At 46.8% G+C, this 24,486-nt stretch overlaps 2 protein-coding genes across 2 annotated transcripts in view; one reads left to right on the top strand and one right to left on the bottom strand.

Moving 5' to 3' along the window:
* Positions 1 to 23,508, top strand: part of NT5E (5'-nucleotidase ecto) — a 48,829-nt gene extending 25,321 nt beyond the window's left edge. The window contains exons 4-9 of the mRNA XM_032339129.1: positions 13,641 to 13,838; positions 15,129 to 15,283; positions 16,684 to 16,789; positions 17,841 to 17,990; positions 19,356 to 19,556; positions 22,582 to 23,508. Coding sequence (XP_032195020.1) covers positions 13,641 to 13,838; positions 15,129 to 15,283; positions 16,684 to 16,789; positions 17,841 to 17,990; positions 19,356 to 19,556; positions 22,582 to 22,745 — 974 coding nt within the window. The 3' untranslated portion in view covers positions 22,746 to 23,508. The remainder of the gene's footprint in view (positions 1 to 13,640; positions 13,839 to 15,128; positions 15,284 to 16,683; positions 16,790 to 17,840; positions 17,991 to 19,355; positions 19,557 to 22,581) is intronic.
* SNX14 (sorting nexin 14) overlaps positions 16,164 to 24,486 on the bottom strand; it is a 94,347-nt gene continuing 86,024 nt past the window's right edge. The window contains exon 28 of the mRNA XM_032339128.1: positions 16,164 to 16,632. Within this exon, the coding sequence (XP_032195019.1) occupies positions 16,600 to 16,632 (33 nt within the window). The 3' untranslated portion in view covers positions 16,164 to 16,599. The remainder of the gene's footprint in view (positions 16,633 to 24,486) is intronic.

Raw genomic sequence — 24,486 nt, 5'->3', positions numbered from 1 at the left:
ATCAGAAAGAGAGACACAGATTGTAAAAAGAAAAGAAAGAAACAATATTGGGTCCAAAGTCTTCCTTCCTGATTCCCGTCTGAGACCATGAGCAGGTCACTCCCCCTCCCTGAGCCCGTTAGCTTCACTTCAGAATAGGATGAGAACGCTCCACGGGCCCCATGTTGTGAAGATGGCATGAGGTGTGGAAGAACACTTTATAAACTGTAGAGAGCTGTGTCCTGGCGCAACGCTGGGGAGGCTGCCCGCAGGTGCAGACAGACCCGTCAGACCGGGAGGCTGGTGAGCTTCACAGGGTGAGCCTGGCCTTCCCTTACTAAAGAAGGCCGGTGTTCCCGTATTTGACTCCTTCCTCATGCTGCTCGTGTTTTGCCTCTTGGGAGACAGAGGCTAGAGAATAATTTCACACTGAATGACGCGCCTGAGAGGTTGTGAAATCCATGGAGGGGGGTTAAAAACTTTTAACCCACTAGACTCCAGTAGGTTAGGCCCTTAACGTTCCTCACAGGAAATTTGCACTGTCTTGTGGACAAAGCTGTCTGTGGAGCGACGAGGACAGCGCCTGTGCCCCCACCCCCGGGCGTTAGGTACATGTGGCAGGACAGCGACAGGCACCGACAGTGACGGGAACGTATTAGCAGGAGTGCTGTCACAGTCAGACATCTGAGAGCCGCCTAAGTAACTCTAGGACGACTGGAGGGGCTGAGCGCCAGGTGGGGGGGGCGCCCCAGGGGGCGAGTCATGGGGCGGCGTGGGGCGAGACGGAGGGAGACTCAGCTGTCGGACTGGCCATGCCGTGCCTGGCGGTGGGCTCCTGTCTCTGCCTGCTTTCCTGCTCTGCAGAATGAGGATGGAAACAACCCCATGAGAAAAGGTCACGATGACTTCCCGTCTGGAATGGATGGCTGGAGGAGAGACGTCGCAGGACAGGGCCTCATACCTGAGCTGTCCTTATTCCAGCTTTGTCCCAGCTGTGTGGCTGAGACCTGTGACAAACCCTTCCCTGGAGCCTTTAGCTTTTCCAGGGGCCCACAGTGGGAGCAAGAAGTCTGCCTCCAGGCCCTTCATCCTGGGGCGCAGGGGCTTCAGGCTGTATTGACTTTGATTCAGAGTAGGAAAGGCGTGGTCAATGAAGACCCAGCACACACACACAGTCACAGTCACGTACAGTCACACACAAAACAGTCACACACACAGAGCCTTTCAGTCACACACACACACACAGTCACACACACAAACACACAAGTCTCACACAGTCACACCACATATAGAGTCACACACACAGTCTCTCACATGCAGACACACGCAGAGTCACACACACATACACACACACACACACTGAACTTTCACAAAGAACCTAGAGTGCCCCCTGGTTCCATACTAGTTCATTTTTTTTTTTTAAAGGTTTTATTTATTTATTTGACAGACAGAGATCACAAGCAGGCAAAGAGGCAGGCAGAGAGAGAGGAGGAAGCAGGCTCTCCGCTGAGCAGAGAGCCCGATGCGGGGCTCGATCCCAGAACCCTGAGATCATGACCTGAGCTGAAGGCAGAGGCTTAACCCACTGAGCCACCCAGGCGCCCCATAGTTCATTTTTTTTATGGTGTCGGTTACCACCCATTAAATTAATTTCCTCATATTGTTGTTGCTGCCCCACATTTTGAAAAACTCAGCTCTGAATGGCTGAATGAATGAAGTGTGACCAAAACAGCACATAATCAATCGAAGGAATCCACTCCCTCCATTCAAATGCTAAAGTCATCCCCCACCCCCCACCCCCGTTTCTTCCCGATTTGCCTCTACACCATCTTAAGTGCCACCTGCCTCTTCTAGCACCCACTGGTCCCCTGCAGACTTGCGGTGTGACTGTCAATTAGTGTGCCCTGCTGGGCCCGAAAAGGTTCGGCCAGCATGCCTGGCTTCCCAGTAATGCTGCAGCCTTTGCTTTTGCCCCTGTCATTTTGTTCCAGCCAGTGAGGTCCTGCAAAACACTGTGTGCCTCTTGCTAAGCAGATGAGTTTAGTTAATGATGAATGACTGGATGAAAGGAAGATTTGGGGATGAAAATTGTGATTTGTTTATACATAAATCTTGAATTAGATCATTACAGCCTCTGAGAACACTGCTCCTAAAGTCTTAGTCGTTTATCTCACATTTCGTGGTTGCTCAGCAAGATTGTTGTTCTCATGAACTTGTTCTCCTGAAAATAGTCAATTTTGATACTCGTCATTTTGAGGGATGATGAACTTAACAATTAAAGGTAATTCTAGGACAAAGGAGGAAGTGAAGCATATTTGCTTGTTTAAATAAATTGTCATAGCCTTAAAAAAAATTCCTCTGAATTGTTTTTGGGATTAGCTTAGCTTAAGTTGAGGTTAAATATGATTCATTAATAAGAGTGTAGTTGAGGGGCTGCCTGGATGGCTCAGTGGGTTAAGCCACTGCCTTCGGCTCAGGTCATGATCTCAGGGTCCTGGGATTGAGCCCAGCCTCAAGAATCTCTGCAGAGCAGGGAGGCTGCTTCCCTCGCTCGCTCTCTCTGCCTGCCTCTCTGTCTACTTGTGATCTGTCAAATAAATAAACAAAATCTTCAAAAAAAAAAAAAAAGAGTGTAGTTGAAATGATACATCCTGGGGGAGGCACCTGGGTGACTCAGTTGTTAGTCATCTGCCTTTGGCTCAGTCATGATCCCAGCGTCCTGGGATCGAGCCCCATGTCAGGCTCCCTGCTCTCTCCCTCTCCCATTCCTCTCCTTCTCCCTCCCCCACTCCTCCTGCTTGTGCTCTCTCTCTCTTGCTGTCAATACACAAAACTTTAAAAAATAGTCATCCCAGGCACCTGGGTGGTTCAATCAGTTAAGCCTCTGCCTTCAGCTCTGGTTATGATCCCAGTGTCCTGGGATGGAGCCCAACATCGGGCTCCCTGCTCAGCAGGGAGTCTGCTTCTCTCTCGGCTTGCTGCTCCCCCTGCTTGTGCTCTTTTTCTCTCTCAAAAATAAATAAAATCCTTAAAAAATAATAATAATACTTCCCTTGGAATTTTATGGCTTGCCATGCACAAAACCCAACACACAGATACACACACACATACCTAAAAGAAAATTTCACAAAACACCCAGATTACGCCTTATATTTTCTGTTATTTAATTGGTTTAATTCTGGTTACCACGCATTAAATTAACTTCAGTGTAGTGTAACTAGACCATTAAAAACAACAACAACAACAACAACTCAGCTTTTAATGAGGCATGACAGAAACAGTGCATGAACCGCTCCCCCAGCCCATCCCCCGCCCCACAACTGTTGAACATTGTTCCAGGTTCTTCTGAATACAACCTTTGTGCACGTGGAGAGAACCTGGTATTGTCTAACCATTCTCATGTTGGAATGAAGGGGAGAGGAGGTCCACCCAACAAGGCTTACAGAATCTTCAAGTTTCAAGGGATGAGGGCTAGTGCCCACATGTTTTCTCTAAAGGAACGAGACCCTAGAGTCATGAATTGGTCCATAGTGTTGCCTTTGGAGAATGTAGTAAAGTGCGAGCAGGTTGACAGCTGAAGCATGTACGCCAGGGGACTCTATTCCCCATGCAGCCCTCAAAGGCAGACTCAATGTGCTATCTGTTTGCCTCCTGCTGTTTGAACTGAATTTTGGATCATGCCAGTCATTCTGGCTACCTGTGGCTTTGGGTGAGTGGAGACGTTAGTTTCTGTATCTTCAGAATAGCAGGGGTAGAACTGCCAAGTCTACGACCCCCTGCATTCTGACATACTGTTCCCCACAAGGTCATCCATGCAAAGAGCCTGATTGCTTAAAACTTTGGGGAAATACAAACGTTTTTTTTGTACAACGCTTTATAACTTCCTTAGGTTGCTGCCGTGAACTTCACGGTACCTCTAACTTCTCTGAGGCTCCCACCTCCAGGCTCTACCACCCAGGCCCCTCCTTCTCACTGTCCTCTAGTGGTCTCTCAGCCACTGCCCAGCTTCCCCCAGCTTGCGGTCTTCCTCTCTGCCCCAGCTCCTGCCTTCGTCCCGGCAGAATGTTCCATGTGGATGGCTGACCCCATGCGCAAGGTTCAGAGTCCCTTGACCCTCTCAACGTGTGACTTGTCGGCTCCACTCCATTTTAGCAGCGTCACATGTGAGGCTGAAAGTGGGTCATCATCTGGGATGGCTCTTTCTCCAGAGCCCCACAACCACCCTCCCTTGTCACGGCCTCCTGGCTTTACCTTAGAGCCTCTCCCCATACTCCTTGGAGAGCTGGCCATCAGCCTTACGGAAACCTCCATCTCATGGGCTCCTCTCTCCATCCCAGATCAGCAGGCTTCACATCTCTCTCTTGTTGACTTGATCATGTCCATTAGGGATTCTTGGCCATGTCTGTAACTGACACGAGGAAGGCAGATGCCCAGGACTGTTGTGACTCTTAACAGACGGATCACCTTTCGAAGTAAGATTTCTTTATCTGACCATTTTTCATTGAACACCTTATTTTCATTGCTTTGAGACATAGACACACATTTGTGGGACACGAAATTCAAACCACTTTGTTTATTTAGAGACCTTAAATGATTTAAAGAGCCACAGGATTTCATTCTCAAAACCAATGGGGTTCACCGTGTAATTATAAATACGACAGAGCAGGAAAAGCTAATGCTTGCTCTTCCTGCTGTAGCCAGCGGCCAGACCCCGAGTGAGGGGAGAGACTGGCCCTGCTTCACGGGAGTCAGTGAGATTAGGGTGAAAGTTTTTATTGTTGTTTGCAACCATTGTTCATCTCCATTAATTTTCGTTCTTGAAGTTCAGATAATCTTGGGTTTTCAAACAAGAAAATGGGCTCATTTTTTACCACATCTGCAGGACAGAGAAACCCTATCCAACAAAGAACGGTTTCCTTTGGGAATCAGTGAGAACTGTGGTTTATTAAGTGAGCTGGGAGAACCAACCCGAGAGCAGAGGTGTAGGCTTGTTTCAAAGATCATGTCCTTGGGGGCACAGGAACTCGTTCCAGTGGTCACTCACTCAGGACCTTTCTGTCAACTTCTAGCCACACCTTTCCAGCCTCAGCACCGGCCTCCTTCAGGGAGCAAAGCCAGAGCCCTCTGGCTAATGACTTTTGCAGCCACATAACACTCATTCGCCTTAATCACATCTCATGAGACTACGTTCCAAGATGAAGTGGGACTGTCCAAACTCAGAACATTAAAAAGAAAGAGCATACAACATGGTCAAGGTCATTTGGCAGTGTTGAGTTATAAGGAAAGCTAATGGCCAACAGTTGTGAAATCATAAACTCATTCCCATTGCAAAGTACAAGTCTCCTCCTGGGATTACCATTCATGTTGCCCTAACTTTGCCTCTTACTGATCTTCTGAGATCTCCTTTTTCCCACCCTCCCCGGGAAGCAGCATGGGGTGTAGAAAGGACTTTGGACTCCAACAGACCCCTTTAGAAAAATTATCCCACCTGTAATCACCTGAGAATTGTAAATCAAGCTGATTTATGAGGTCACTCCTCTAATAATGAAAAGGCTCTTTATCATGCAAAACTTGGAAAATATTGGAAACTTGGAAAATATTTTCTGACCTCTCCCATCTGATAATTCCTTGGGGATCTTCTGTTTGTCCTCCTTTCCTTGATCCTAATTTTTACTTCTGCTGAATTCTCAGGCATCTATGGCCTTGCCTCTCCCAAACGGTTCTTATCTATCCATGAAGTATCGTATCAAATATGGGAAACTGACCTTTCTTCTTCATCTCCCCCAAACTCCATCCATCCACTCGAGACAGCTTCCCTTCAAGTCTGCCGGTCATCACAGGGGAGTGGGCCACAGCACAGCACGACCCCTCACCTGCACTGGACCCTCTTCAAGGCCCCCTGCCATTGCCTCCACAGGGCATGCCTCACTGGTTGACGTTTCTTTCTTAGCCCTCCCCACCTCCCAGTCTGCACCCGTGTCCCGCGTTGGTATTCTCCTTTGCATTATTCTACTCTCCACCCCTTGGATCCTCAGCGACCCCTGACCCTTGGAATTCTCCCACTGTTTTGAAGCAATCCATCGCTCTCTGTTTGTACTCCCACTCCCATCCACGCCCGTGTCGGGGAGCCTGTTGTCCCAGACAGAGGCGAGGAGGAGATGAACGGGGAGACAGATGTACCTACACAAGGTACACCTGCTCTCCTTGTCACCCTGCTGGAAACTTGACCTGTCACAGTCGTTTAAGCAGAAAATTCTTTCTCCCTAAAATGGATTCTGCCACCCATGACCCTCTTATTGTTTTCCATACGTACATATATTTGGTTTTTTAAAGATTTTATTTATTTATTTGAGAGAGAGAGACATAGTGAGAGAGAGCATGGGAAGGGAGAAGGTCACAAGGAGAAGCAGACTCCCCATGGAGCAGGGATCCTGGTGCGGGACTTGATTCCAGGACTCCGGGGCCATGACCTGAGCCGAAGGCAGTCATTAACCAACTGAGGCACCTAGGCGCCCCATGTATTTTGTTTTTTGTTTTTTGTTTTTTGTTTTTTTAAATCACACAAACTATATTGATCATTGCCATAGGGTGGCAGGACTGTGAGTAATTTTTTCTTCTCCATTGGCCAAATAGGCTTTCATGCTAGTTTTACTTAAAAAAATGTTAAGGGGCTCCTGAGTGGCTCAGTGGGTTACGGCTCTGCCTTCGGTTCAGGTCATGATCTCAGGGTCCTGGGATCAAGCCCCACATCGGGCTCTCTGCTCAGCAGGGAGCCTGCTTCCCTCTACCGCTCTGCCTGCCTCTCTGCCTACTTGTGATCTCTCTGTCAAATAAATAAATAAAATCTTTTTGAAAAAAATGTTTAAACCTCTCTAAGCCCTATAACCTTAACTCTTCTTAACTTTGTTAAAAGAAACTCTTCCACAGCCACCTTAATGATTCTTGAATCAGGCAGTATCCCATCTAGCAGATAGAAAGAGCCATAGGAGGCCAGAGAGACTTACAGATCAGAGTAAGCAGGAACAAGGAAGTTACATGAGGCATTTGCTGATTGGTTACAGCAGGGTTACTTTCCTTCCAGGGAACAAAGGGAAGTTTGGGAACAGGCTGGGGAACTTGTGCTGAGCTGGCCAACACCGGCTCTTTGACCTTGGCTGGCCTCTTCTGGGACAGCTGAGCACAGTTAAGTGTTGGTTTGCTGGCCTGGGGCTCAACACCAGCGACTCCATCTTGGCCTCAACTTGTTACTTTAACAACTTGAACTATTGTAAATACTGCTGTGAAATAATTTTTTAAAAGGAGGTGTATACTCAGTTTGAGAATCTGAGCTACATACATAAAGGACCAAATGTACCTTTTTACCTTTAAAAAAAATTTAAAAAACAGGAATATGGTGCTTTATCCCAAGCAGGCTGGCAGTGTCTTACTCAATTGTCTTATCCTCAGTTTGTACATTTCGCCCAGACCTAGAAACATCTACGGTTCTGAATTCGTCACTGCTAATCCGGAAGAGAATTTCCAAACACTCTTGTCATGATTTGGAAGCAGACTTTGGTCATGTCAGATGATCTCCAGGTTCCCAGAGACAAGCTTGTTTAATTTGTCCTGATTGCTTACTAGTGTGAGTGACATGAATGATTTGCAAGAATCAGCTGTGAGGAGCCCTCACTAACCAGAAACACTCATTTCATGTCATATATAACCACTCTGGGGATGCCTTCTCCAGCTAAAGGCTGACTGTCCCTAAAGAAATCTATCAGGTATACATTAATTTATGGTCATATATACCTCTTTTTTAATCTCAAGACCTAAAGTTATTACTTCTGAAAAGAGCACTGTGAGTACATGGAATGACAAGAAGGCCATGCTAAGATGAAAACCGTCTCTCTCTCCCCATCCCATTGCTGTGGACTCTGCATTTTAACAGGCCATAGTGATAGAACAGTGTTATGATTTTTTTTTAATTTGTCATATGAAACCCTGCTCTATAATGTACAAAGTGAATGGGAAGTCTGGTGCCTTCCCGGCACCAGAGTACAGAGCCATAGGGACGGCGAGATGCTGTGGTGAAGAGAAGAGGATCACGGACGGCTGGGGCACCCCTCCTTCCCCTGCTCTGTCTCCATCAAGCAGCCTCTCCTGACCTTGTGAAGAGACAACACAGGCCTTAGGCCTGGCCCTGCGGAGCAGTGGAGATCCAGAACACCAGGTGCCTGTCGGCGCTTGGTAAATACTTATTGAATGAGGGAATGAATTTGCGGTGATCCCTTACCCTGCCTATAGGACTCTCTTACTTGCTCCAACCCCTCAGGACTGGGTAAAGCCCACAGCCTGGCCTGGACCTCACGAGGAGTTTGTGCCCGCTCTGGGTACCGCTCCAAGACTCGTCGTCTCCTTCAGACCTCCCAGCCCTCCCTGAACATCCAAGAGCAAGAATGTGAACAGTCAAAGCCTGTGCAAAACGGAGGGACGGAGTCCAGAGACGGAGAATGTCAGCGGCCCGTTAAGTCCCCTCAAGGAAACAGGACAGCTAGCATGTTGCGGTCCGGAGCAGAGATGGCTGAGGACACTGCAACTCGCCCCTCTGATTGTGGAGGACCTTGGCTGGGAAGGCCGGAGGAGCCCTCGGTCCTGGACCCTTGAAGCTGCTTCTGCAGCAGAGGCAGGGCACAGAGCTGCAAGCCTGGCTGGCTGGGAGCTGGGGGCCCGGCGGCCAGCGGTGTCCACCCTGTAACCTGAAGAGAACTCATAGCAGGGAGCCCGAAGCCAGAATCTGGCCCCAGGGTCACCGAAGCCTGCACAACCTGAGCGGTCTGCTGCACGGCTCAAGTCGCCACCTGATTTTCTGCGTGCTCAAGTTCTCCGTTGCTTACTTTAAAAAAAAAAAAAAGGTTAAACAACTTTTGGGTCAAGCCACTAGTCAGATCTCTTGTTTTACAAACTTAGGAAATAAATGTAGGCCTTAGGGGCTAAATGTCTCTCTCAAGGTCATGAAACCAAAATCCATTCTCTTGACTCCTAGCCTGGATTCTGCTTAACAAATCCCCACTCAACTCTCAGCTCGTTAGTTAAGAAAATTGAATTGAGGGGGAATTGAGGGGCAGGAGGGGGCCACACAGGCATTGCTCCCTTTACATATGGATTTCACTACAGGGAGAGTGTAGAAGTCTTGTCTGGTCCCTGGAAAAGCACTGGCTAAATGGCTCAAGCTTAGTCATTCAACAAACACTCATTGAGTGCCTTCTCTGTGCTAGCGAACTCTGGAGACATAGCAGCCTCTGACCTCCTGGAACTGGTCTTAAAAGGGGTACTGACCCTCATCCAATTTTTCTCAGTATGCAAATCAATCAGTCCTATCATATGTATTTACAAAGCATGCTGTGAATGGAGAAGCCCAATGTTAGGAGAGCATATATAGGAAGACTTGACCAAGACTAGGATCTGCGCACACAGCCTTCTCCTGAAAAGCTGACCCTTGGGCTAAGATCAGAAAGACATCCAGGAGCTAACCTGTCAACAGTGATCACTCATCTGTATTGACCTGAGTCCGCTCGCCTGGCTGCGTTAACTTCTGCAATCCTCCCAGCAAGCCTGTAGGTCAGTATCTTCTCCATTTTAGAGATGGCTGAGCTGAAGCGGAGTGACAGAACAAGCATGCATGTTGGCCTTTGGCTCCAGGTCACACCCCATACTTGAAGCTTCGGTGGGTGTGGCCCGGGAAGGGGAGAAGCTAGGATCGTTGCCGCTGCTGTGCAAGACATATGGTCTAGAGGAAGCCGGCAAGACAAGAAAGGGCCCCATCATCTAGGTTATGATGCTCACGTTTCTCCTAAGACAGTAGGAGAACTTTTTTTTTTTTTTAAGATTTTATTTATTTATTTGACAGAGAGAGAGACACACAGTGAGAGAGGAAACACAAGCAGGGGGAGTGGGAGAAGCAGAAGCAGGCTCCCCGCTGAGCAGAGAGCCTGATGCGGGGCTCGATTCCAGGACCCTGGGATCATGACCTGAGCTGAAGGCAGACACTTAACTACTGAGCCACCCAGGTGCCCCAGCAGGAGAGCTTTTGAATCAGGGAGTACGTGTCATATTTACATTTTAGAAGATCACTCAGGCCCGCTGTGTGGACATGGGATTAGAATGAGGCAAAGAAGAAGCATATAGACCAATTAGGAGGCCTTTGCAGTAACCCAGGCAAGAGATGATGCTGACCAGGAGTGTGGTTTCCCTAAGGAGATGTAGAGAAGTAGGCAGTCTCTAAGTAAAAGAGATCCAAGTCCCTTAGAAGCAATCACATGAGTATACTAATGACTGATTATTTTTATCCAGTCTTTTCACAGGAAGTTTGGAAGTTCTTTTGATCTGAGTATACTTGACACACCATGTTACTTTAGTTTCAGGTGTACAGCATAGGGGTTTGGCATCTCTATGTTATACTGTGCTCCCCACAGGCGTAGACCCCATCTGACACCATACAACAGCATTACAATACCATTGACTGTATTCCCTTTGCTGTGCCTTTTATTCCCGTGACTTGTTCATTCCATAACTGGAAGCCTGCATCTCCCACTCTCCTTCACCCATTTTGCCCATCCCCCCCACCACCTCCCTTCTAGCAACCACCAGTTTGTTCCCTGTATTTATAGGTCTGATTCTGCTTTTTGTTTAATTCATTTGTTTTTTGTTTTAGATTCCACATGAGACCGAAATCATGTGGTATTTGTCTTTGTCAGTCTGACTTATTTCACTTGGCACGATACCCTCTAAGCCCATCCATGTTGTTGAAAATGGCAAGATGCCAACCTTTCTTCGGGCTGACTCATATTTCGTTGAGTAGAGGTCCCACACAGGAAGCATGGAATTTCTTAAACTGGTTCCCCCATACATTACAACTGTGGTGAGAACTGCCTTGAAACTTTCTGTAATTTATTCAGCCAACTGGACACCATCTCAAAGGCTTCCTCCTTGGCACCTCTGCCACCACGTGACCCAGTGTCTTGGCCCCTTCTGGCTACGGTGGGCGGCTGTCCAGGCCTGTACTTGGAACTGTCACATTCCCAAGGAGCTGCTGTGGCCAAGTCTCCTAGGGCATGGCCCTGATGGTTCTGTCAGGCATTTGCACTGTGCTGGGAAATGTCCCATTTACCAAGTCTAAATGTCAGCTCACAGTCCCATGGTTTCTCCACCTTTGGTTCCCAGATTATTTATTTGCTCCATGGCTGAAATCGAGTTCTGGTGACTTTCCTGCCAAGATGAAAAGTTGGTTTTTTAAAGACAGATGAGTGGCTCTGTGTGGAGCACAGAGTGTCTTTGGCTGAATACGATGCTACGGAAAATGTGGAGCCGTGGGTTGCTTTCTCTGCCATTGCTGTTTTGAGCTTGCCAAGTTGAGGGGAGCAGAGAGCCAAAACGGACTGGCTACTGCCTTAGCCACTGGGAAGCATCCTCCTTGTTCCTGATTAAGTCCCTTTAAAAGCAGATGACATGTGTTAGGTTCTAACAAAAGGAACTTCAAGGCCTTTCAGAAGGATGAGGCATTTGACCCTATTGTTGAATCCTGTAAGATTCATTTTAAGTTTGGTTATGTCTGTGTGAGTGAGGTAGAATAACAAAGGCTAAAAAAAGGTCAGGCTTGCCCTTCTCTGGAGTTCCCAGGAAACTACCAGTCCTTTCTGAAACTGATTTAGTGCCTTTTCCTCCCAGACTGCGGGGGAGGGGGAGATGTTGGGGTTCCGCCACCTTGTGGACATTTTGGAAACTGCACCTCCCAATTGACCCCTCCATCTCTCGGCTCAGAGGAGGAACCACTGTCCCTCACCTTCCCCAGGTGAGGTGAGAGAGGCCTGCCACACCCCCTGATCTAGGCTCCAGCACAGAGTAGAATGAGGACGATGACCGTGTTAACCTTCCCTGCTACCCTGCGATGCATGAGATCATCTGCAGCTGTTAGAGCCCAAGTCTGCCAGTTACCTGTGAGGCTGGACGCTCCACTGGAACAAGCCCCACACTGGGTTGCAAGTCAGGTGTCTTCGTCAAAGTGAAATTCCAAAATTCTTGCCTTTTTCCTTTTTTTTTTTTTTTTTTCCAGAGGGAGGAAGAAAATGAAAAATTAAGGTTGGCACCAGCTGTTTCCTGCATGTGAGGGGCTGGTATTTGCTACACTTCTGCTCCATGGGTCTTGAGCTGGAATGGGGCCTGCTCTTGGCACAAGAGCGGGGAAGGAGCAGGTTTTTTGCTGTGTCCAGCCTAGCTTGTCTTAGGTGAAAGGAGAAGCCCAGAAGCAGCCTGGTGCATCCTCTGGCCTCACATTCGATTTAGTAAGGGGCCTCTGGCCACCAGCTCTCGCGGGTATTATGAGACTAGCAGCAGTAGGTTGTGTTGGGTAGTGGAGAGAACATAAGGTCCCATGCCTCCCAGCCCTGCTTTTCTGTATACTCTCCTTCACATGCCGGACATACTGCACATAACACACATACCAGTGTGACCTTGGGCACGTTGCCTGTGACAATCAAATGTTCTCATCTGTAAAGTGGGGACAGTAATAGAACCTGCCTCAGGAGTGCTTAGAAGTTGGAATGAGGTCTAGGGGCCAACTCTCAAAACTGGCCAACTCTCATTCCTGGGCCCTCTAAACACCTAATAGGAAGGACTGGCCCAGGGTGTGGGGAGGGGGGCAGTGGTAGAAACAGTCATGGGTTCAAGGGTATCTCTTCTATAGTCTCTGATTCAAAACAGCCAAAGCAGGTCCTTATCGCTGTTGTAAGGTATGCCCGGAGGAGGTTCACAGTTACAGAACTGAAGCCTGGCACGTGACGAGGGGCCAGGGCCCCTGCTCCATGTGACTGTGTGCAAGTACGTGTTCATGTACATGTTCAGGAGGCAGCGGAGAGCCCTTCAGCCTCCAGGTGGTGGGGTAGCCCCCAGGCTGTCCCCAGGAGAACCTCTAAGACAGAGGGCAGCAGAGCCTGGCGCGTGTGAGGTCTGGCTAGGTGAGCAGTGTGCACTTTAGTTGGCTGCCAGCGAATGAGTCTCTTGCAAAAGGCACCAGAAGGATATAGATTTTAGCAGCAAAACCTGAGGACAGGCTTTGTCACTTCTGCCCATTCTCCAGTAAGGACTCTGAGCTCTAGAACGGGGGTCTAGGGTTTCTGAAGTGGCCATCCCCTCATAAGGGAAAGAAAGATGTCTTTGTTTTCTACTCTGTGCCAAGTGCTATGCTAGGAAGTTCAGACATGTAAACAACTCAACGGCCCTGTGAAATCGGAATTGTTATTTCACCCATTCTACAGGTGAGGAAACTGAAATGCAGGGAAGTGATGTGGCTGGGCTGGTCTCCCCGGCTGCTGGGAACGGAGCCCAGGTTGGCTGGAGGTAGGAGAGTCTGAACAGGACTGCCTCGTGGTGTCCGCTGCTGCACCAGGCACGGGACCATAGACTTGGGAAGAGCTTCCTGCTGCATTGAGAGTGTAAGGATTCATGTGCCAGAGGGCCTTTGGAAACAGGGAAAGATGCCCCAGCATGCCTCTAAAAGACCAGCTCCGTAGGGCAGCAGCTAGCAAATCCTCCATTCGGAATTCCTTGTCATCTGCCCAGTGGTCTGCGGACCCACAGCCAGCCGTGTACAAGGGCGGACTTGATCAGCTTCGGTTCTTCTCTTTTAGGCACACCACCTTCCAGAGAGGTGCCGGCTGGGAAGTACCCATTCATAGTCACGTCCGACGATGGGCGGAAGGTTCCTGTGGTCCAGGCCTATGCTTTCGGCAAGTACCTAGGCTATTTGAAGGTTGAGTTTGATGAAAAAGGAAATGTCGTTGCTTCCCATGGAAATCCCATTCTTCTCAACAGCAGCATTCTCGAAGGTACGTGAAACTCGAGGGAGGGTTCCACCACGTGAAACTCGAGGGAGGGTTCCACCAATCCAAAAATTAGATGGCTGGACTTGTTGTGTGGTTAATGTTTCAGGACAAGACTCTGGTACCGTTGTGGGATTGAGTTCTCCCTTAAGTTTGCCCTCTTCATGGACAAGGAGATAGAAAACACACCCAAATGCCCCAAATCCCATTTGCTTCCCCAAGTCCTCTCAGCATCAGATACCGTGTCCCTGCTTTCTGTCCCTTTTCAAGCCTCACCTGGGCATGGGAAAGCTCTGACCTTGGGTCCAGAGGAGGGCAGCTCACGGAAGCAAAGGGGTTCCCACTGTGTGGAGCAGGGCTCCAACACCAGCCTCCCACCACCAGGAGGAGCATGCCTGTGGCAAGTTGCCCAGTCTGGATGGGCTTCAGTTTCTTTATCGGAGGAGGGAATGTCTTTCTTTTTTGTCTGGGACTCAGATTAAAGTACATCTTATGTCCTCTATTTGCACATAGTCTATGTGACCACACGCCTATGTCACTGTCACCTGCCTTTCACTGCTTACGGTGATCAGGGAGGGGAGGAGGGTGCCCTGCAGAGCCTGCGGTCACAACACAGACCTCTCAAGAGCCAGAAGGAGAGGCTGGGACCACACCGACCGCAGAACCTCAGCAGGCCTTTTATACCTGCACTAGATGCCTTTGGTCCTCCCCCCAGCCCTCCCGTGCCACCACCACTAACATTATCCCAGGTGGGCCCACAGGGGCTCGTGCAGGTGTGATGAGTTGATGTTAAGCTAGTCAGTGGATCTGGAGCTCCTGGCTGGCTCAGGTGGTTGAGGGTCTGACTCTTGGTTTTGGCTCAGGTCATGATCCCGCGGTCCTGATGTCGAGCCCCATGCTGAGCGCGAGTAGGGCTCTGTGCTCAACAAGGCGTCTGCTGGAGATCCTCTCCTTCTGTCTCCCTCCCATCCTCTTCCCCGACCCCAGGCATGTGTGCATGTACTTGCTCTCTCCCTCTCTCTCTCCCTAAAATAAATAAATCAATCTTTTTAAAAAATTGCCGGGGGGGGATACTCAGTGGATCTTTAAATTAAGATCCATTCCTGGTCTTACTACCAAGAAATGGAATTTTCTGAGGAACTTTCAATCAAATTAAAATGTAGACGAATTATGATAAAGAAATGTATAGTCACAACAGGTAAGCTAAATGATCTTTGATCCCTTCTCCAAATTGTAGGCCAGCTTGAGGCCTGCCTTAACTGCAGGCTGATCTTCTTTTTCTTTGCATGCTTCTAGATCCAAGCATAAAAGCAGACATTAACAAATGGAGGATAAAATTAGATAATTATTCTACTCAGGAATTGGGGAAAACAGTTGTCTATTTGGACGGCTCCACTCAGTCATGCCGTTTTAAGGAATGCAACATGGGCAACCTGATCTGTGACGCTATGGTGAGTGGTCCTGGTGCAAGCCCTGTGCCTGGGTAGCGGGGAAGGCTGCAAGGAGGGATAACCTGATCATTAGACCTGAGGATTTTTTTTAAAAAATCAGTGCCCAAACTAAAGCATGGGGGGGAATCATACTGAGCACCTTGGGAAGATACCTGATCTAGCCCAGCAGCCCATCACTTTATTGCTTTATGAGGACTGAAGCCTTTAGCGGAAGTTGTCTATCCTGGATGTTGCTTTCTTTTTTGTAAGATGGTCTGAGTACACAAAATGTCACTACTCTGATGATGTCGACACCGTAGGGAAAACGCATGTGCTTGGGCCTAACTTGGCCAGATTGTCTCACTGATCTGTCCTCTTGGCTCCAGAGAAGTAGGCCTTGAATGAATGGGAGCCTCCTTCACAAGCAGAGAATGACAACATGTCATTATGTGATAAGTCCCATGGCTGAACACATCACCCCTGAAAACGCCCCTCGAACTGTCTGCAGGCAGACTGGCCATGGCAGCCCCTTGGGGGCCATGCTGAGCCAGCGTCCCTGGGTCAGACTCAGGCCTCACACCGAAGCCTGTGTGCACCCAGGGGGCAGACTCCGTCTGCACCTGGCACGGCGCCTGGCGTACACACACCCAGTAACTGATGGCCAAGTAAATAGCGGTGTTCACACTCTGCCAAGTGAGACGGTGCTGGCTCCCCAGAACTAGGCAGTCATGCAGAAGAAGTAGTGGAAGAGAAGCCTGTATGGGAATGGCTAGAGAAAGGTCTGAAAGCTGTTAGCAGTGCTAACCACTCTGCTAAGAGGCTGAGGCAAGTATAAGAAAACCTTTGCTTTTGCACTATTTTTTTTCCAAATCATCATGTATTCATTTTATTTCTGGTAATGAAACATGTATTTTGTGAGTGGTGGAAATGGATCCTGCCATTTCAGGAGGCTGTCTCTGCGCTTCCGAAATTGTGGGCTTGGGAGTTGGCTAGGGACCTGACATGGAGGCCAGGGAACATGTTGGCAAGAGGCCCTGCTTTCAGAAGCAAGTGCAGGGCCTGTGGGAGGTGGGAGTAGGGGGGCAGTATGGCAAGGGGGTGGGCAGCATGGCAGGCCAGGCTGCATGAGGCCCTGTCCTAATACAAGAGCCAGGTTTCACTACCGCCCACTGGCCTACGGGGTCTTAGGAAAGAGGGCTTCAAGCTACTTGCTTCTAAAAGTCTGACATGAGACTGGTCACAGTTTCTTGTCTTTGCTTCTCAGCACAAAACTAGTTCTAATCATACTTCAGAAGTGTCCAGGACCACGGGAGCAGGGAAGAAGCAGCCGTATTTCCTCAGTGGAGCCAGTCAAATTCCTGCAACTGATCCTGAGGAGGAAGATGTAGAATAACTAATGTAAATTCATGTTACTGTTGCAGATTAACAACAACATTAGACACCCAGATGACGTGTCCTGGAACCATGTGTCCATGTGCATTTTAAATGGAGGTGCCATTCGGTCGCCCATTGACGAACGGAACAACGGTATGCTTCCAGGCTTAGGGTCGTTAACTCAGCATGTTCTGTCTCCAGCCAGGCCCATGGGGAACCGCGGCTCCTCTCTGCCACCAGCCCTGCACCACAGTGTCAGCCTCTTCAATTCTGGGCCACTGCAGCTCAACCAGGGCCGCCCCAGAAGGACACACAGAAGTAGCAGCTAGGCATGATCGAACCCAGTCTTTTTTTTTTTTTTAAGACTTTCTTTATTTATTTGTCAGAGAGAGAGAGCACATAAGCAGGGGGAGCAGACACAGGGAGAGGGAGAAGCAGACTCCCTGCTCATCAGGGAGCCCAATGCAGGACTCAATCCCAGGACTCTGGGATCATGACCTGAGCCAAAGGCAGCTGCTTAAGCAACTGAGCTTAAGCAACTGAGCTTCCAGGTGCCCTGGAACCCAGTCTTGATTTAAACTTCTGACTCAACAAAGCCAAGTACTAAATATGCTGCTTAATTAAAAATACTGACAGTCTCTTCCTTGATATCAGGAAAGAGAAAGCAACAAGTTGCCAGCCTTCTGTGCTGGAAAAAAGAAGACCCTACTGGATTAAATTTTTCTAGTGCGTTTACAAATATCCAGGATATCATAGGGGAAAGCAAGCCAACTAGACAGACACAGTCAGGACACTTACAGTTGCCCCTAATATGTTAGCAAAATCAGGTAGTCTCCATGTAAAGCCCCACACTTGGCTCATTGTCAGACAGGGACAGGTGGCACGGAAGCATCGCCTGTCTGGAGGAACAGAGCAATGCTTCATACCCACTGAAGATCCAGCTGCAATCCAGGGGTCCAGGGCAGAGCACCAATGACTCAGAAGCCACGGCCATTTCTAAGCTCCTGCCGTCTTGCCCAGTGGAAGAGAGCATGGCCAGAGGCCTCTTGAGTCCATTCCCTCCCTAAGTGTCAGGAACGCTTACACAGCTGATGCTGTCCTAATAGCGTTCCCAGAGCCTCATGTCTCCCTCATCTCCGCTGGTGTTGGGATAAGCTCATTCTCAAGCTGTTTTTCTTCTTGCCTCATCTACAACTACCCTCAGGCACAATTACCTGGGAGAACTTGGCTGCTGTGTTGCCCTTTGGGGAAACCTTTGACCTGGTCCAATTACAAGGCTCCACGCTGAAGAAGGCCTTTGAACACAGTGTGCACCGCTATGGCCAGTCTACTGGAGAGTTCCTGCAGGTGGGCGGTAAGTCACCCTTCAACGTGAGATGGGATTTCCTGCTGGTTGCCTCAGCTCCCCACATACCAGGACCTCCACGACCAGGTTTGTTTAGGCCTTCCCCTACGAATGCACAGTCTTTCCATGGCCATGGGCTCCCAGACTGCTGAGATTAGGTCAGGGTCAAAGCCCAAGCCCCTGGCAGTGAGCAGTAATTGCTACATCTGATTTGGACATCGGATGGACCCTCTGGCAGGAACTGGCCCTCCAAATTCTAATAAGCAGCTCAGCTGCCTTGAGGTCTAGTTTCTATTAAAATCTTGGTTGTCTAGACATTCACTATTCTTTGCTAAAAACAAAACCAAAAAAAACAGCTGTTCTCTCTTCTATTCATAATTGCCTGGAACCATGCAGTGTCCAATCAGTTTTAAACAAGGATGATTTCAGGGAGGGACAGCCCCCTACTTAGACACATTGGGACATCTGGTTCTGGTTCCACTGTAACCTGGGGCAGGTTTCCAACCTCTCTGGAAGCAGAGAGAAACCATGACCTGCTCATCTCACAGATCACAGTGCAAATGGAACAAAAACAAATGCTTCCCCAATCGACAAGGGAAACATTGAAACACAAACATGAAACACATCGGTCGGCTATGAGTTGCACAGTTCAGTGAGTTAATCTGTAAAATAATAATAATTATAATAGCTTTATTAACTTTGACTCTGACACTATATTTTGGCCTCTTTTTTTTTTTTGTACTGTAGGTGGTGGGCCTCACCTGATGGTGTGATTGCTTTGTCACGTCCTCTCTCTCAGGAAACACCCCGCTCTTGGGATTAGGGCTGCAGAGGGTGGGGGAGCCCCACCTGCTGCCTTGAGGGAACCCAAACATTCTGTACTTTTCCAGGAGAGAGTTGGGGGGGGATGGTGGGGTTTTGATGCTCCAGCAGTGCTGGGTAGTTGTTACCTGTTCTATAAGAAAGTCATCCAAACCCAGATTATTACCATTTAGTAGTCTTCAGAATTCTAACAAAATGTTCTGCACCTCTCATCTATTTCTCAGGTTCCAAAGTCATTGAACCAAGTAGTTGACCGGTTCATTTAGGATTCTAAAAAGATGTAGTTTCTCCCTGCATTGGTACCCCAGGCCCATTCTGAGCCAGAGCCAATTTTCCCTTCCAGTGGTTCTCAGACCTCCCAGGACTTGAGGGTAGACCTAACCAAATGCTGCGGTGTCTTCTCAACTCCCCTGATGAAATATCATTCAAGCTCACACTCCATGCAAACCAAATCCAATGCCCTAATTCCAGATTTCAGCCCAAATCTCTCTCTCAGAAATCTTTCTTAGATCTCTTGGATCCAGTGAAAACACAGACTCATTTCTTTTCTAGGAATTCAGGTGGTGTATGATCTTTCCCGAAAACCTGGGGACAGAGTAGTCAAATTAGATGTTCTTTGTACCCAGTGTCGAGTACCCAGTTATGAGCCTCTCCAAATGGACAAGACATATAAGGTAGTCCTCCCAAGCTTCCTCGCCAATGGTGGAGATGGATTCCAGATGATAAAAGATGAAGCACTAAGACACGACTCTGGTAAGCACAAGTGTCTCTCCCTCTCCCTACTCCCAAAGTCCTCACAGACAACAGTAGTGGTCCAAAGACAGGAGCTACTCAGGATGCCAGGACTGCAAAGCCAGAACCAGATCCCACCCCTGTGTTGCTGACTCTCTCCAGTTTTGTTGGAGAACAGCAGCACCGCACTGGACCAGGTGTGCCCTGCCCCTCCCCAGCACACAGACCCACCCATCCAAGCCCCAAGTGTTTTGAAACTCTTTAAGTACATGTAAACAGCTATTCAAATTGTGAAATATAAATGAGTTTTGCGCTTAAAGAAAAAACTCATCTCTAGAATTTTAGATTGGATCTGGAAAATCCTGTAAACTTTCTTGAAGCATTTAGTGTGAATAAATCAGGTAGGAGTGGATAGGATAGGCTCCCCTCTCCGTTTTCAGCACAGTGGGTTTGTTGAGCAAACTATAAGTCCAGTCAATGGACCCCAGTCAATATTTTTGGCAGCATTTAGGGTCGTTTTACATCAGCCTCACTTTTAAAAATCAGTTCTGAGAACCACTTCCTGTGGAAGTCCATTGATGGGAGATACCTGGGTGATGTGAGTCCCACAGAGGCCCTGAGGATGCCATCAGCACAGGGCCATTTAAAAAATTAATTAAAACAACAAACAAAATTAAAACAAAACAAAACAAACAAACAAACAAACAAAAAAGAACCACTCGGACACATAAAGTCCATTGATAGAATATATCACCCCTTCCTCTTCTCCGGGGCAGAAGCCAGTGTGCTCACAAGACAGATGCAGAGTTTCTGTTCATTTCCAGGAAGGAGCTCAGCTACGTTCCCCTCTGCTCCACCATGGTGGGCCTGCTGTTTTAACTGCTTCCAAGGAGGGTAGAGAGTAGAGCTAGGGCAAAGGAGGCAGTCCTTCCTCCCAGGAAAGTCACTGGCTACTTCTGTCTGTTCCGTAATAGAAGATGCAAGGGCAGGCTGAAAAGGTGTCTTCTTGAGTCCGGCATGAGACAGAGGCTGGTGGCTGTGCATCACCCAAGCCCAGACTTACAGGTATTGGAAAGGAGGAGCTCACATAGAAGGTTCAGGAATCCTTGGCCCTAGGGGTTCTCAACCCTGGCTATACATCTGAGTCAACTGGGGAGCAGTTTAATTTAAATACCAATACCTTGGCCCGAAATTTTAAGAGAATCTCATTTAATTGGGTTGGGGCAAAAGTCTCTTCCAGTGATTCAAATGCAGGACTGAGAACCACAGCAGAGAGTTCTTTTTTAAATATTAGTGATAAAATTTTTATTGAGGTATAACTGACATATAAGATTAGTATTAGACATATAGATTCAATATATATATATATATGATGAAATGATCATCACAATGTCTACTTAACATAATACAGTCACAAAAAAATTTTTTTAAAGATTTTACTTATTTGACAGACACAAAGCAAGCGAGAAAACACAAGCAGGGGGAATGGGAGAGGGAGAAGCAGGCTTCCTGCCAAGCAGGAACCCAACATGGGGCTGGATCCCAGGACCCTGGGATTATGACCCGAGCCAAAGGCAGACGCTTAACAACTGAGCCACCCAGATGCCCCCCAAATTTTTTCTTACAATGGGGGACTTTAAAGATCTGCTCTCATAGCAGCTTTTAAATATACAGTACAGTATTAACTCTATCACCATGCTGTGCATTATATCCCTATGACTCATTTGTACTGGAACCCTGGACTTTTGATCCCCTTGACCTATTTTGCCTACCCCCGCCTCCACTTCTGGCAACTAGCAGGTTGTTCTTTATATTGACAAGCTCGGTTTTGTTGCTGTTAATTCCATGTATAAGTGAGATCGTATGGTAGTCTTTCTCTGACTTACTTATCATAATGCCCTCAAGGTCCATCGATGTTACTGCAAAAGACAAGATTTCATTTATGGCTAAATAGTATTCCATTGTGCGTGTGTGTGTGTCACATTTTATCCATTCATCCACCAGTGGACACTTTTTTCCAGATCTTTGCTATTGTAAATAATGCTGCAATGAACATGGGCATGCATTTTTCTTTTTGAATAGTGTTTTTGTCTTTTTCAAATACTCAGAAGTGGAATTGCTGGGTCATACAGTGGTTCTGTTTTTTTTTTTTTTTTAATTTTTTGAGGAAACTCCATACCATTTTCCATAGCGGCTGTACCAGTTTGCATTCCCACCAGCAGTGCACAAGGGTTCCTTTTTCCACATCCTTGCCAACACTTGTTATTTCCTATCTTTTTTGATAATAGCCATTCTACCAATGAGATGGTATTACGGGTTTAGATTTGCATTTCTCTGATGATGAGTGATCTCGAGCATCATTTCATGTTGTCAGTTGGCCATCTGCCTGTCTTCTTTGGAAAAATGTCTATTCAGATCCTCTGCCCATTTTTTAATCAGATTTTTGTTTTTGTTTTTGAATTGTAGGAGTTCTTCATATATTTTGGGTGTTAACCCCCTCATCAGATAAAGAATTTGTCAAGGAGTATTATTACAACAAAATTTTTGCCAGGTCCCTATGAGTTTGTTGAGTTACAGGCAATTGGTATTTTTTAAAATCAGGTCTCCTCTTTTAGAAATGAAGTCTCCATTGTCTCACTGTCAATTACGTGAAAATGACTTCTGACCAGGCAAGCAGAAGGAAGCCACTTTTATTGTCTCAACTAATTGTTCTTGACCAGTTCCCTAATGCCCTTATTTTGGAATGGTTCAAAAGCAATAATGGCAACAACGTTTTCTTGAGTTATCTCAGAGTTGATGGAGTCATCTAATTATCTAGTAGTGAACAGTGGGTACATTTGACATCTGGGACATGAAAAAGCAATCAAATTCTTTACACCTTTGATTACCACTCTTTGTCTTTTGTGACATTTTATCCCTAGCTTATGAAAGAAAATTTCTCTTCTAATTACAGAGGGCTTTAGAGAAATACATTGGTTTTCTCACTTCTTACTCTTAATTGATAATTACTTATTCTGTAATTAAAATAATGTATGTATTTTTCTAGGTGACCAAGATATCAATGTGGTTTCTGGATACATCTTAAAAATGAAAGTAATTTATCCAGCGGTTGAAGGTCGGATCAAGTTTTCTGCAGGAAGTCATTGTCATGGGAGCTTTTCTCTAATACTTCTTTCATTTTTGGCAGTGATCATTGTTTTATATCAATAGCCAAAAATTCTTCTTGCCATTAATGTGTGGAACTGCATTTTTTTCCAAGTGAAATTCAAGTCTGCCTTTTAGGAACTGGCTTGATAATGGCACAGACCATCTTTGCAGGCCCCTAGAAGCTGAGTTTAGAGGACTGTAAATGAAGACACTGACACCATCACACAGGATCAGCAAGTTAATGAATACATGGGAAAAAAAATGAAAATGAGCCCTTTGACAGAAGGCCAACCATCTATAGTTTACATATGCAAATTTTAATAAAATTTTATTAACAATTTTAAACCACAGAAATCATTTTTCTCCTTTATATCCATTTTAATCCACCCAGCAACTATGTTTACATTTTATCATTTACAAGGGAGTTTTAAGCACATTATCTTTTTTGATGCCTATAATTTTGGTAGGCAAGGCAGGTACTGTTTTTCCCATTTCACAGATGGGAAACTGAAGCTCAGAAAGAGCAGACGTGTCCAGGGCCATACAGCTGAAAGTGACAGATATAAGACCAGAACCCAGCGTCTCTGACCTCAAGCCCAGCACTCTCGTTCAATTACATCCAGTTGCTGTTCGGAATGATACTTAATGGCTTCCTGTATTCCTGTCAATGGCATCAAACTCCTGGATGATAAGTTCTGCTTTATTTCAGGTCTCTGTTTTTTCCTTTTTAGATCCTGTTATAAGTGAGTTTAATGGACTAACACAGGGTAGCACTCTCTCTTGTACCACCCATGTGCCTTTAATGAGTCAGGGAACAAACAGTGCAGCAGATGATAGGAAAGGCAAAAAATAGTCCAGGCTCAGGGAGAAAGGCAAGGGAAGAACAGGAGGCCCAGGATGTATTTACAGAAGAAAAAGAACTAAAGGGCATTTAGATTTGTTAAGGGGGTATTTGTTAAGGAGCAGCAGCCTAGTGCCTGACGTGGTATTAGCTGTTAATAATTTTATGGGAGTCCATCAATTCTGCCTTTGTGCTCCTTCTTTCCTTCTAATGTAAAGGTATCATTAAAGAACTTTCTAAGACAAGGTGTAATTCTAAACCTGCACCTGACCCTCCCTAGCAAGATGCCAGCACTGTACTTACTCTAGTCACACTACACACACACACACACACACACACACACACACACACACACACACACACTCTTTCTCTCTCTCTCTCCCTCCCCACCCCCACCCCCAGTCATGGAAAATCCAGAAGATGAGACAAGGATTGATTTTTTTTTAAAGTGGTATTACATCAGGATTATTCTCAAATACAGATATGAGAACTCCTGCCTGGGATTGATTCCCTCTGAGTGGAAGCTCAAGAAACACCCAGACTGATGAAATGATTTATGCCCCAAAGAACACATACTTGCTTAAGGTGGTCATGAGACCATGTGAGCCTGCTTAGCACTGCATAATGATTCAGCAAGAAATGGGAGCCTTCACCTTAAAGAATGGTGAGCAAATAGCAGTAGAGGTTTGGAGAAGCAGTGTTTGTTTCTTAATGTCTAAAAATATTAAGTACACTTGATAAAGAAATACACATTCAAACTGTGTAACATCTTTAAAAAGGCCACTGCAATAAAATAATATCCTCAGTGTTATGCATATACAGATTAGCTATAAATAAATGTCAGTGAGATTATAAGAGGAAAATTAGAGAAAGGTAAATTTGGAGTACATTTTTTAGGCTTGGCCAATAAAACAGAATAAATCCTACTGGAGCACAAATTTTTAAAGACTTTTTTTAAGTTTT

This window comes from Mustela erminea, chromosome 4 (genome assembly GCF_009829155.1).
Source record: "Mustela erminea isolate mMusErm1 chromosome 4, mMusErm1.Pri, whole genome shotgun sequence".
In the NCBI taxonomy this organism is placed as follows: Eukaryota; Metazoa; Chordata; class Mammalia; order Carnivora; family Mustelidae; genus Mustela; species Mustela erminea.
The sequence above is the reverse complement of the archived record's forward strand: the minus strand, read 5'-3'. Positions and strand labels throughout refer to the sequence as shown.